Here is a 12,198-nt window from a genome sequence, read left to right as displayed (position 1 = left end):
AGCAATGGGCAAGAAAGGTCGATTAGATCACTTTCTGGCTTAATATGCAACCATTCTGCTGATATTAAGAGCAGTAAGAAGAGAGGTTGTCAGCACTCACAAGCTCACAGGAGACATACCTAGAAGGAGACACAGTCAGCATAAAGGTGTAAAGGGCAATAGATTTATTTCTCATTCTCTCATTCCCTGAGGACTCTGGCAACATACAGAGAAAATTACCAGGAGTTCGAAAAAAGAGAAATAGTTACAGTTCTTCCATTCAAAGGAAATCCTAAAGGATTGCATAGTTGTTCAGAAATAACATTTTTCCAGAGAACTTTTCCTCCTCTTTAGTCTTGAACATGTTCCATCCAATGCTACAGAAACAGAGGCACAGGAGGTAGGATAACTATTGATCTCGCTCATTGCTTTTGATCAGACTCGAAAAATTACCAAAAATATCCCAATCAAAGTTTCCAAGCAAAAGATATTTGAAGTATAGTAGGTCAAATGTATAGAGAATTTTGCTGGTCCAGAGTGACCTGAATGCAGAATATTTTGTCACTCTGCTTTGTTTCAAGAATATGATCAGCTAGCTCACAGATCAGTGAAACAGTGGCATAAATGGGTGAATTTTTGTATTGTATTAACTCTACATTCATTGTCTAAAACTGTGACATGTGGATTTAAATATATTGCAAGCAGAGTCAAGATGGAAGTGTTACTGAAAACAGCTGCTGTGTTGTCAGTGAGAAGTGTGGGCCTGAACTGGAATATTAAGTCTGTACCAGTGCAAATTATAGGAATTTTATACCGAGACTCCAAACTTCCCAAACATGAAAGCATTTTGCTAGATTTCTATAATTAACAGAAGCAATAAGAGTGACAATGTAAAGGGAGCTGGCAGACAGTAACAACTTACCCACGCAGGAGGTTCCATCATTAGGTACAAAAGTTTCTTGACCATTGCTGGATTTGAAACCAGGCATGCACATGCAGAAATAACTTCCCACCGTGTTTGTGCAGTTGGCATGCTCTCCACAAGGCTGAGTAGCATTTTCACACTCATTATCATCTGTCAAGACATAATACAGAGAAATATATTTGCATTTGACGATTGAAGAGAGCGGCGTCGAATGAGCTTAATTTGGCTCTGGTCTTTTATTTGTGTGAAGTTTTGAATGCTGAGCTGGCACTCTTGGTGTTTGTCTATATAGTTTTCCCATTGCCAAGGATGTAATCAGGTGTTCAGCAGCACTCTTCCTGCGTGAATCAACAAATGAGGAAATCAGTGGGATACTGAAGCGAATGGTTTAATTGGATATGCGCTTGGAATAGAGGATTGAGACAAGTATATGTTCTGCCATGGTTGTATTTGATAACATTTTTTCCTATCCAAGAATCTACAGGTAGAGAGTCACTCTGAGGATGCACCTGGGAATTTAGAATCATAGAAAGCAGAGCTCAGAAGGATATAAAGAAGCCCCCCCTTCATTCACTGATGTCGAAGTAGAATCAATATATATCTAAATGCACATTTTTATGGCCTGTTTTTAAAGACCTTTTGTGGTATTTCTCAGCAGTACCAGACAACAAACTCACAAATTCATCCTACTGACTGACCTGAGTCCTCAAGTATATTGTTTTTACTCAGTTATCACAAAGACTAAGGTCTTTGTGAAAGACCAAAGAAATGAGGAAGATTCACGGCTTGATCCTTCCCTCTTAGCAATTGCTGCGTAAGTAATCATTTTTGTACCTGCAAACTTACATCACCTATTTTACGTGGCTAATCCCATGCCCCCAGTGGTACATCACAAAGGAACAATAGACACAAGTTTGAAGACTATGTCATCTCTGCAGAGCCTCAGCATGTGCTGTCACTGTGAGCACAGGACCCAGAGAGCTTGACCAAAGGCCAAACAAAATCATAAACTCCTGCTCTGAACCACAGAGTTGATCTTCTGCAATGACTCAATAAAACCACTTCCTCTCCAGAAATCTTCCAAGGTCCCTGTTGTCTATTGAATAGTTTTCAGACCAAATTCAAGAAAAGTTTCAAAAGCTTTCTTATCCAGGCACTCCATATATCAAACTGAAACACTCACAGCACTGATAATTCCATTTTCCCAATAGCCCATTTCTCTTAAGGCACCCCAAAACTTCGAAACAAACAAATCAATGAAACTCTCCCAAAGAAGCACTCTGGGTGGAATTCTCTATTTTCTACATCGTGAGAAAGGAAAAGAGTTAAAAGCTTCCTGAGATCTACTGGGATTTTTTTCCTGTTCTCAAGAAAAAGGTACTCATAACATGATGAATGACAGGAAAGAATTCTAACAGGGAGAGAAATAACGATTTATTGCAGAAGAGAAATGATTAAGGAGCATGACAGGGAGAAGAAATATGATTTCAGAAAAGGCACCCGAGGATGAGTTTTAGAAAGGTGCTCCTGCTTCCTGATGGTCAGTGTTCTCACAAGATCTTTACAGAGATAGTGTGCAGATAAGCAAAATGTCACATAAGCCAGGGCAGTGACAAGATTAAAGTACAGCAAGAGGCACAAAGCATTGCAAGAATACATTTCTGGAACATAACTTAGTCACAACCCCCAGCATAATTCTGGAACAGGACCTTTTTTGAGATTTGAAGTCTGACATGATTTTGAATGTGACTCAGTCGACTCAGACATGCAAATATCAATTCAGAACTGCAGTTTTCCTCGGGGGAATTCGGGTCAACGGTATCAAATGGATTACGCTCATTAAAACTAAAATTGAATGTAATTTAATGAGGAATCCAAGTATAAAAGCGCTTTGCCAACACACGTCAACAATATTTATTCTACAGCTTTGGTATTCATGAGAGTACAGCTGAGAACATGTATAATTTGGATCTTAAAGAATGCCAAAGTAAAACCAAATTAGCTTAAGTGGAATTATGATAGGGAGGAAAAAGTGTGGTGTTGATCCAAATTCAAAAACAAAGGTATAAGAAATTGAAAAAAATCTGGTGTTGCAGAGACCAGGTCCCAGAACACTTTACGAACCTTGACAACAAGGTCCACTTCTAATATAATTTGTGTGTGTCTGTTGGACTCCCTTGCAACCCAAGTTTGCTCCCAGACCCCAGCATTTAATGACAAAGAAAAGTGGACTAGTCTGTTATAGCTGCCAAGTCAACTTGGTCTTGGGAAATATTACATATTCTAGAAAACAATATGTACTGACTTTGGAAAGCTCAGGGGATAGGAGCCATGGAAGATGAGAAGTAGAAGGACACCAATTATGGCAAGACTTGATTCAAAGTAGAGGAATAACAGGGCTAAGGAGGCTACTTGTGACATGCAAGAACTTTTCTTTTGGATTTTTTTCCTAGGAGTTCAGCTGTAGTCCTCAATATCCAACAATATTACCCTTTTTCAGGTGGTCCAAAGGATTTATAAGCAATATTAAAATGACTCATACAGTGGTTATCAATAAATTTACTACAATTATGCCTAAATAACTTCACTGGATGATTGGTGTTTTTGCTCAATATTTATGATGGCTGTAAGGGGTTTAATGGTGACTATATTCCCTCAGCAAGCTTGTTTATTGAGAGAGCCTTTCAGATAATTTGAGAAACCTTTTGAACATTGAAGGAACAGCAGTAACTTACACTGCAAACACAGGAATGAATATTTTAAAGAGTTAAGTTCATATGAAGCTCTCTTTTCACTATTCCCATGGTCTAATGTAATACTCAGCAGACCCTGCTGGGGCATAATTTACTGGACCACATCCTGTTTCCATTGAAATTAATGACATAAAAGTCACTGACGTCAGGAGGCTGTGGAAAACTACTGGGTTAATGAGAAAGGCAAGTGAAGAAAAAATTTAAAAAAAAAAAAAAAAAAAAAAAAAAGGGAGTTTCATATACAGTCTAAATTTTTTTTTTCCACACAAAATATTACACAAGATCAAAAATGATGGCAAAAATATCATTGAGTTCTCTGTGTAAACAACTCGAATTTTTTATTCAGACAGCACTCCAATGTAAAGCCCAGGGGCTTAAAGTAATTTTCCAAATTTTGCATGATTTATAATATTATTGGATTTGCAATTTAAAGGATGTCAGGAAAAAAATAACGGGATTTATAGATGAAAAAATGTCTTTTTTTTTTTAAGCAAAATGTTCTGCCTATACAGAAAGGATACTTTAAATGACAGCACTCATATAATCCACCTGCTTTGTTGCTACCTAATTTAGCTGTACCATGTGCATTCACTGGTGCAAGGCACTCATTGAATACTGCAGGCAATATCTCAGGAATACACATTCCTTTAAATATGTGTTTTTTTTTTTTCCTCCAGTAAACGATGAAAAATTTGGAGACTTTAGAGACAAGATGGCCAAACGACAAAGTTAATTATTATGGCTAAATGGTAATGCTGCATTCAAGTTTGACATAGAAGGCATTTCCTGAATAGCTGCACTGTCTTAAGAAATGCCAGTGGGGATGTGGGGAGCAGGTTTTTGGGATGGTGGGTTTGCATGATTTTATTTTTTTTTTCATTTTTTTTGGTTGGTGTTGGTTTTTTTGTACACACGGGAACGTGTACCTAAATATTGGTAGGATGCTTACATTGTACAATTGTAGAATTAAAATCAATTTTCCTTTCTTACCTTAAAAATACAGCTAGTAGTATGTATTTTACTGTACATAAATGCAATTGTGGTTAGATGGAATCGACTGTCAGCTGCATGTCATCTGCCTCTACTGGTCTCTTGAAAATGTATTAAGGATTATCAAAAGCAAGAAAAACGTGAAAGGCTGATATACCCCTTTCAAACTCCATTTTGATTTGAGCTCGTAATTCTGTGTTAAAACACTTGCACACCTGAGAATACCATTGGTTTAGGATTGAGCAGGATTACTAAGAAGCTTGGGCATTGATGGAAGACTTCCCTGGTCACAGAAGACTATAAATTGGATCCAGTGTTTGAACAATCACTCTTTTACACATCAGGTAACATTAATAATCAGGTAATATTAAGTAAAATGTGAATGAATTTTGTTTAGCATTGATACAGTACATTTTTACATAGAGAGCATTAAACTATTTTAGATATTTTTAAATATACCAATACAAAATGGAAGAATCATTTGAGGATTTTAGGGCCATGATGCAGTTGGAAGCTACAGGAATCTGATAAGGTCTTAGGCAGGAAAAAACCCAAACCCAACCAAACAGGAAATTTCTTTTGTTGTATTCCATATCCTAATAAAGTACAAATTTTACCCTCTCATATATTGTATTTTAATATGGGATGGTTATAAAATTGTAACCTACAGTAGGAAAACACCAAGGCAGCTACAGCTACAAAGTTACATAACATGTTATTATTGTGACAAGCACGAGAAAATGCTTTGAGTTTTCAATTTTAGATATAAGATTTTTATAATGCCATTTGCATATTTTGCATGAAAAATGTCACGAGGAAAAGTCCTATGGTAGTGGATTTATCAAAGAGCTATGAAAGATTCTTATTGCACTGGGCATGTATCTGTGATAGACTTTTGATGGTATGATGACATATAATATGAAGAGTTAGTTTTGGGGTGAAACTTGTCATATTGATTCACAACCACACAGAAGGTTTTCCTCTTAATAAATTTCAAAGTGAATTGTTTCTCCCTCAACTTCAAGTAACAAACAAACAAGGCTGAAACCCCCAAAGTTAAACAGAATGATTTGTGCATTTTCAGCCCTCCCCAGTCCATGCAAAATGAGATTTTGGTAGATGTGAATAGTGAGTAGAAACTATATTTTGGGATCTCTGGCATGGAATGAAATCAATCAGACAGGCTGATGGCCTAAATTAATTGGCAAACAACCCGATGAGAAAACTAACAACACTGAATTTGGAGGCTGGTCACCTGAGTTTCCCCAAAGCCAAGCAGGAACACACATAGGGGTGTGATTTTCATAAGTTTAATGAAACTTGATGTTACAGTATAAGGACTAGAAGCAGCCCTTATATAATTCTATTCAGTGTGTTTCCCTCATGACATAAGACAATGCAATTAAAACATTAATGATTAATTTTGCCCTAATCTGGGTCTGTGGAAACCAGGGTTACCTCTGGGGCAGACCTGTTGAAACAGGAGGCCAGGTCCAAAAGAGTTAACTAAGAAATCTGGGCCTGCTAACAAGCTGTGAACATCCAAATGATCTGTAGTTGTGTTCTACCTATTGGACCAAAACTTAAGAGAATGGTAAAAGAAACACAGAATAGGCCTAGAAGTAATAAATTAAGATGCAGTAAGATAAAGTAGACATTTGAATAGAAGAAACAGGCTGGGAGCCAAGGCCTTCTCCAAGCTTCAGTGAGCTGGTTGAGAACAATAGAAGAGAAGGGAGGTCAAGCTGAGGAAGATGAGTTTAAGCCCCCAGACCCATGGAGGAAGGACAGAACTACCCCCAAGATTGAGGGCCAAGAGAAGCATCGCCCCAAGCCCCACCTGAGCTCCACCTATACTCCACCTGTTATTAATATGTATAGACAGATGTAATCACTTGAATATGGATTTAATCATACACGAAAATTGTATAAAAAATGCTGATTTTGTGTGAAGCCTTCGAGCAAGGTTTTCCAGCAATAGCTGGCTTGCTCCCAGTGCTGTCAATAAATACCTTTGCTGCTCAAAGACCAAAAGCCTCTGGGCAGTTCTTTATACCGGATTTTTTGGGTTCACCGTCTGCCAGGATCAGTGGTGGCAGCTCAGGACACAGGAACCTGAAAAGCGGGCAGCAGTGGGTGGGAAGGAAATGCATCCAGAGTGGCTGGGGAATACACTGATCCAACGCACCCGACTGCTCTCCTCTGACAGCAGCCTCTGCTGCCAAAGCTGAGATGGAGCCCCTGGGGGAAAGGAGAACTACCCTTCCCCAGTGCAACCCTCGTGGGAGAACAGTGCTTGAAGTGCCTCACTTAACCCCTCAAAAGCGAGGAAATGAAAGGCTTCCTGTAAAACAAATTCCAGCGCTGCTCACCCTGCTGTGCTGAGCCTGTCTGGAGGCCTCAGAGCAGTGGGTGAGCTCACACACAGCACTGCTGTGCTGCAGGACTGTGCATCTCCAGCCATCAAAGGCCGAGTTAGGAACAGCGATACCATTAACAACCTTGCCTCTCCTTTCTTGTGATTTGTTTCCATTAATGGCAGTTTAACACAATTTATTTGTGATTCTCTAAAGATTCAGCATTTGAGCTTGGTCTAAATCAGCATGAAAGAGCAGACGCTTAGAATAACCACTTGAGGCTGTAGAACTGGGCTGAAAATCTCATTTAAATATGAATTTCTTTCATAATGGACCTGATCCATCTTAGTCCTACACCAGGGCAGGGAACCATGCAGTTGCTGCATAGGAAATCTTGCCACTGCAAGCTCTGTCTGGCTAAGATTTCACAATTCCCTATCCCCTTGCAAGAGCTTTTCACATTGCCTTCTCAGGATGTTTTTACAGTTTGTCAGGAGTTTTTAACTGGTTTGAACTTGGTGGGTCTGCAGCTAGGTAGTCTCCTAAAAGTTATTAGTACAGCAAACAATTATTTTCTCTCACAGTCTTCATAGGCTGTGTGGATATGCAGAGATGATTTTGGATCAGCAGTTCTTTCATGTCTGGATGAACTAAAGGTCCTCACAAAAGAAAAATCCCTTAGTCCCAGGTTAAGGAACAGGGCAGAACAGTGTAAAAGAAGGAGGAAAGGAAAGTTTCCCACATATTAAAATCACACTCAGGTTGAGTTTCAGAGACTGGACAAGGTTTAGACAGGTTAATATATTATCTAAACTATTTCTCTCATCTCTTGCTGGTGTTTCCAGACATTATAAATTAAACATGAAAAGAATTTATTATTGGGTAAGTCCAGTGATGAAACTCTCATTTGTTTAGCCATACAGAACAACCTGCCTTTTCAACACTTGTGAAATATCAAAAAAAGAAAATCTATAATTTGGGATCACTCATATATGAAGAATGGGGTTGTGGTGGGGGATATATCATTGAAAGTACTAGTCCTTGATTGGAAACAAACCATTTACCCAGGGCAGCATCTGTAAGGTGCTCAAATTAGTGAAACAGAAGGAAAAGGGGGAACAAATAATTGAAGGGGGGAATAAATATTGAGTGGCCCTGTCCCAGTTTTCCCTCAGCACTGCTTCCCTGGTACCTCTGGAGAGTAGGGGACTGTGTGCAGTGCAGAGAGAATCAACACTCCCATCAGTTGCCCCGAGGAGGCCTTATTGCTGCTTTCTCCCAAGAACATGGCACTAATTCATCAGCTGAGCACCTGGCCTGATGAGCTGTTAAAGTGCAAGGCTGAAGAAGGAGAGAGACTGCAGCAAAGTAATATCAGAGACAGAAAAATGGGAAAAAACCTCAACCCAACAAGCCGAAGATGGTCTTCTGGAGTTCCAAGACTGGCTTTGGAGGTGAAAAGTCACGACTGGATGAATTCTTTGGAAAACTGGCAAGTAGATACTGAATAGGATGGGATAGAAAAATAATCCCAGTCGCACACAGCTCCCAGTTGGATATACTGTGAACTCAAACAACACAACGCTCCCATCCGACAGGATGGGAATGAGTAAGACGTCACCACTCAAATCTAAACATTTTGGTCCCATGCAAGAGATTAGACAGAAGGAAAACACCTTAGCAAACAGTTTGATTAAGAGGGAAGAAAAACTTCCTGGCAACACTTTCCCAAATCACAAAACAAAAAGAAAAGAAAGATATTTATTCAGAAAACACAGACAGGAAACACATCACCACTTTACAGCTTATACATGAAACCCACCATGGTGCTGTCATGGTGTGAGTAAACAAGATGTGAAGAAGGGTGCAAGTGAGAGACAACACAGTTTGAAGGAGGCAGAGGAACATTGAACATGATCTGATCAGCTTTATCAAACCCACTGCACACATGCAGCAAAGGCTGTGATAAGAAATGGTGCTGTTTTGTGTCAGGATATGGGCTTGTCATCCTTCAGTTAAACAGAACTACACCCTGGGGTCTTGAATGTCACATGGCAGCAGCAGCACTGTGTTCCCACAGCCAGGGCTGGAAGCACCCAGATGCACTCGTGCTGCTCTGGGAGCCCCTGCAAAGCACGAAGGGCAGGGTCACATATTTAATGTCAGTGGCACTGGGAGGAGAGAGCCCATTGCACAGGGAGCACACAGCGATGCTCACCAATGGGTGAGTACTTGGAGCTCTGTCATGACTCGTAAAAGAACTTTTCAGGCACAGAACTAGTTGTTAAAGGCATGGAAACAAGCAGAAGTCAAGAATGAAGATCACATTGCTCTTCCTTTCTTTACCCCACGCTGATCAAATTACAAAAACCTGACCTCAACATTCTGGCAGACGCTCTGTGTCAGGTTTACCACTCGAGGATTAGACAGAATGTAATTGAGACACATCATTAGTTTCTTGGTTTGTCTCCTTCAAAAACACAGAATTAATACGAGGTGAAGTGCAGCTGAATGGGGATACGCTGGATTCAAGCTCCTGGCAGTGTGCAGGTGTCAGTGTTTCAATGCTAGCAGCAGAAGGCTTTTAGAAACTTCCCCACTATTAAATTACATAATTCCCAATTCAGCTTTCCTTTTTGCTGCTCACTTGTTTGTTTTCACTGAAAATCACCCTTGAACTGAAAAGTAAGACAGCATATGTACAATCAGAATATTTTTGCTTAAAGGAAAGTAAGTAACACAGCACTTCCCTGCTGAGAGAGCTTTGCCAGTAGGTAACTATGCTCCCTGCAGAACTGAATGGGCAGCCCAAGTAAGAAGTTCTGTTTTGACACTGCAACTGGAACTGAATTAAAGAAAACCCCAAAACAACCAACAAACAAAACCAGAAATCCAACCAAAATCAAACCAAATTCAAACCAAATTATAGCCAGACAATATCTGCACTGTAACTTCTTGCAGACTTCCCATTGCATTTTCTGTTTACCATACTGCTGGCATAGAATCAGCACCATCCATAAAAGTAGGTGTATCAGAACATGAGGGTTCATCTAAATAATGCATATTTATTTATGCTGTGTACACATATCCCTCCAATACTCTACTAGACATTGTATAATGGTATTCAGGAAAATAAGACTCAAAGTTTTTCAATTCCCAATGCACCTGGTTCTTGTTATTTCTAACACTAACTTCTCAAAACTCTGTTTGCAGAACTTTCTAAAATACAGACTCAGTATGACACATTTTTTTTTGCATGTTAAACCAGAACCATAAACACTCTTCTCTTAGAGGACATAATTCTCCAGTAGGAGAACCTTTCTTTTGTAAAGAAACTGTACATTTCCATGCACCAGATCTTGTGATCCATCTGACCTTCATCCAACAGATGTTAAATGCATCTTAAGGAAGACAATATAACCATATCAGGATTACTCTGTCCATATCTAAATCCCAACAGCTACCAGATACATGTCTCCTACAGACATTTACCAATTTAGTAGCATTTTTGGAAGGGAAAAGAAGTACTGAACTCTACTGAAAACGTTTCGCTAAATCATGATTTGAGTGCCTTAGCTCTTAAATAAATAGCTCAAAATAAAGACTTCATGTCTTTATTTGGTCAAGAAGGGCAGATCCATATGTAGAAAGGACAAATGGGCTCATCAGTGTTCAACTAGAAGTCCCTCTTTATGCTTTTGAATCTGCTACCTAAAAATAGGTGGTACATTATGAAGTGCAGCTGCCATTCTACCACATTAGTTTTCAAAGGACAAAGTTTATTGAAGATAATTTCCTGTACATATCTGAAGCAGTATTAAAAAAATAATTCTTGCTTTTGGGATCTGTATACTACGTTCCATTTTGGATTTAAAAAGCAGAATACCATAAAAGATGTGGTAAAATTGCTTTGAGAGAAGTAATAGCTCAAATAACATGGGAGGCCATAAAACAGTGGCTACAGAAGCTTTTTCCATTGTAGAACAGTATTCATTGATTTCTGAAACCACAGGCTAATTTTGCTCTGAGTGGACAAAGTACCTTAAGGAGTCCAGTCTGGGCATCAGAGATGAAGAGTTCACTCTGTACTTTGGTCAAACCCAAGTTAAAGGGCTAAAGGCAGGAGTAGCTTGATGAAATTTGATTGCCAGCACTCTTCAGGAGATTAGATGATGTTACCTGATGCTGTTCTGTGAGACACATGGACTTATGTTGCTCTAAGCTAATATTAAGGTTAGTTCATTAGAAGAAGATAGCACAATAGCAAATAGTGGATTTATTTATTTTATTTTTAAAGTCAATACTGTTTCATTCTTGTCAAAAATTACATGTGAGCTATCCATCTTCTACAGTGGACCACAGAGCTTCCATGTAGCTTGATGACTGTGCTTTTCATATTAGGCCTATTTGTAAGTTATCCCATTTAAATGTTCTGGAATTCAATAGCTTCACTGCTGGAGAGGAGACTAAATCACAAAAGGAAATAATTTCAATCTATAACTGAGAAAAGCCATTAATTGCTGGAAAATATCCAGTCTCCAAACCTGAAGATATCAAATATGGTCTGGCAAGGAGGAGACAATTAGGCTGAGGAATTCTACCCAGAGGGAAAACATGCCAGCATTACTTCAGCTAGACTAATGACTACAACAATAACCACTGAAGTATTTCCAGCTACTGTCAATGCTGCAAGTATTTAACTCCATGGTGAAAACATCTTAACTACTGACAATGATATTGTCAGGGACTTACCCCAGTAGATCATTCCTGGAAAAAAAAAAATCACTATAAAATCATACAGGGTTTAGTGTCATATACTCCCCCTCATCCTCCCTCTTTTTTCCTCCTTCTGATGTGAATTAAAGCTAAATGTAATGATGCAAGTGGAACTAGGGGTTATAAAACTCAAGAGAAGTTAGGTCTGTGCTACTGCTCTGCTCAGGTAAAAGGCTGCAGATTTTTGGGCGATAATAATAATTTTCCTGTATAATAACCAAATATCATCTTAGTGGAATTTTTTAACTTGGAAAGCATCTAGCCCTCCTCCTTTCTGTAGAAATGTCTTCCAAAAACCAGACTGTTCTTAAGGCTGCACTTCCTCTTTCATCTCTCCCTCCTGAAACCTGCAGCTTTGAAGTGATGGAAATTGTGGTCTCCTCAGGCCAAATGGTCTTGATAGCTCTTTCTAGACCTT

The 12,198-nt window shown here is 39.1% G+C and overlaps 1 protein-coding gene across 2 annotated transcripts in view; it reads right to left on the bottom strand.

Annotated features, from left to right (window-relative positions):
- ADGRL4 (adhesion G protein-coupled receptor L4) overlaps positions 1–12,198 on the bottom strand; it is a 76,492-nt gene that overhangs the window by 36,347 nt on the left and 27,947 nt on the right. For both annotated transcript variants that reach the window (XM_039384737.1, XM_027744048.2), the window contains exon 3: positions 902–1,054. In XM_039384737.1, the coding sequence (XP_039240671.1) occupies positions 902–1,054 (153 nt within the window). The remainder of the gene's footprint in view (positions 1–901; positions 1,055–12,198) is intronic.

This window comes from Pipra filicauda, unplaced genomic scaffold (genome assembly GCF_003945595.2).
Source record: "Pipra filicauda isolate LSUMZ 115617 unplaced genomic scaffold, ASM394559v2 scaffold36_size6622888_pilon, whole genome shotgun sequence".
NCBI lineage: Eukaryota > Metazoa > Chordata > Aves > Passeriformes > Pipridae > Pipra > Pipra filicauda.
Note: the sequence above shows the minus strand (reverse complement) of the source record. Positions and strands in the feature narration are given on the sequence as shown.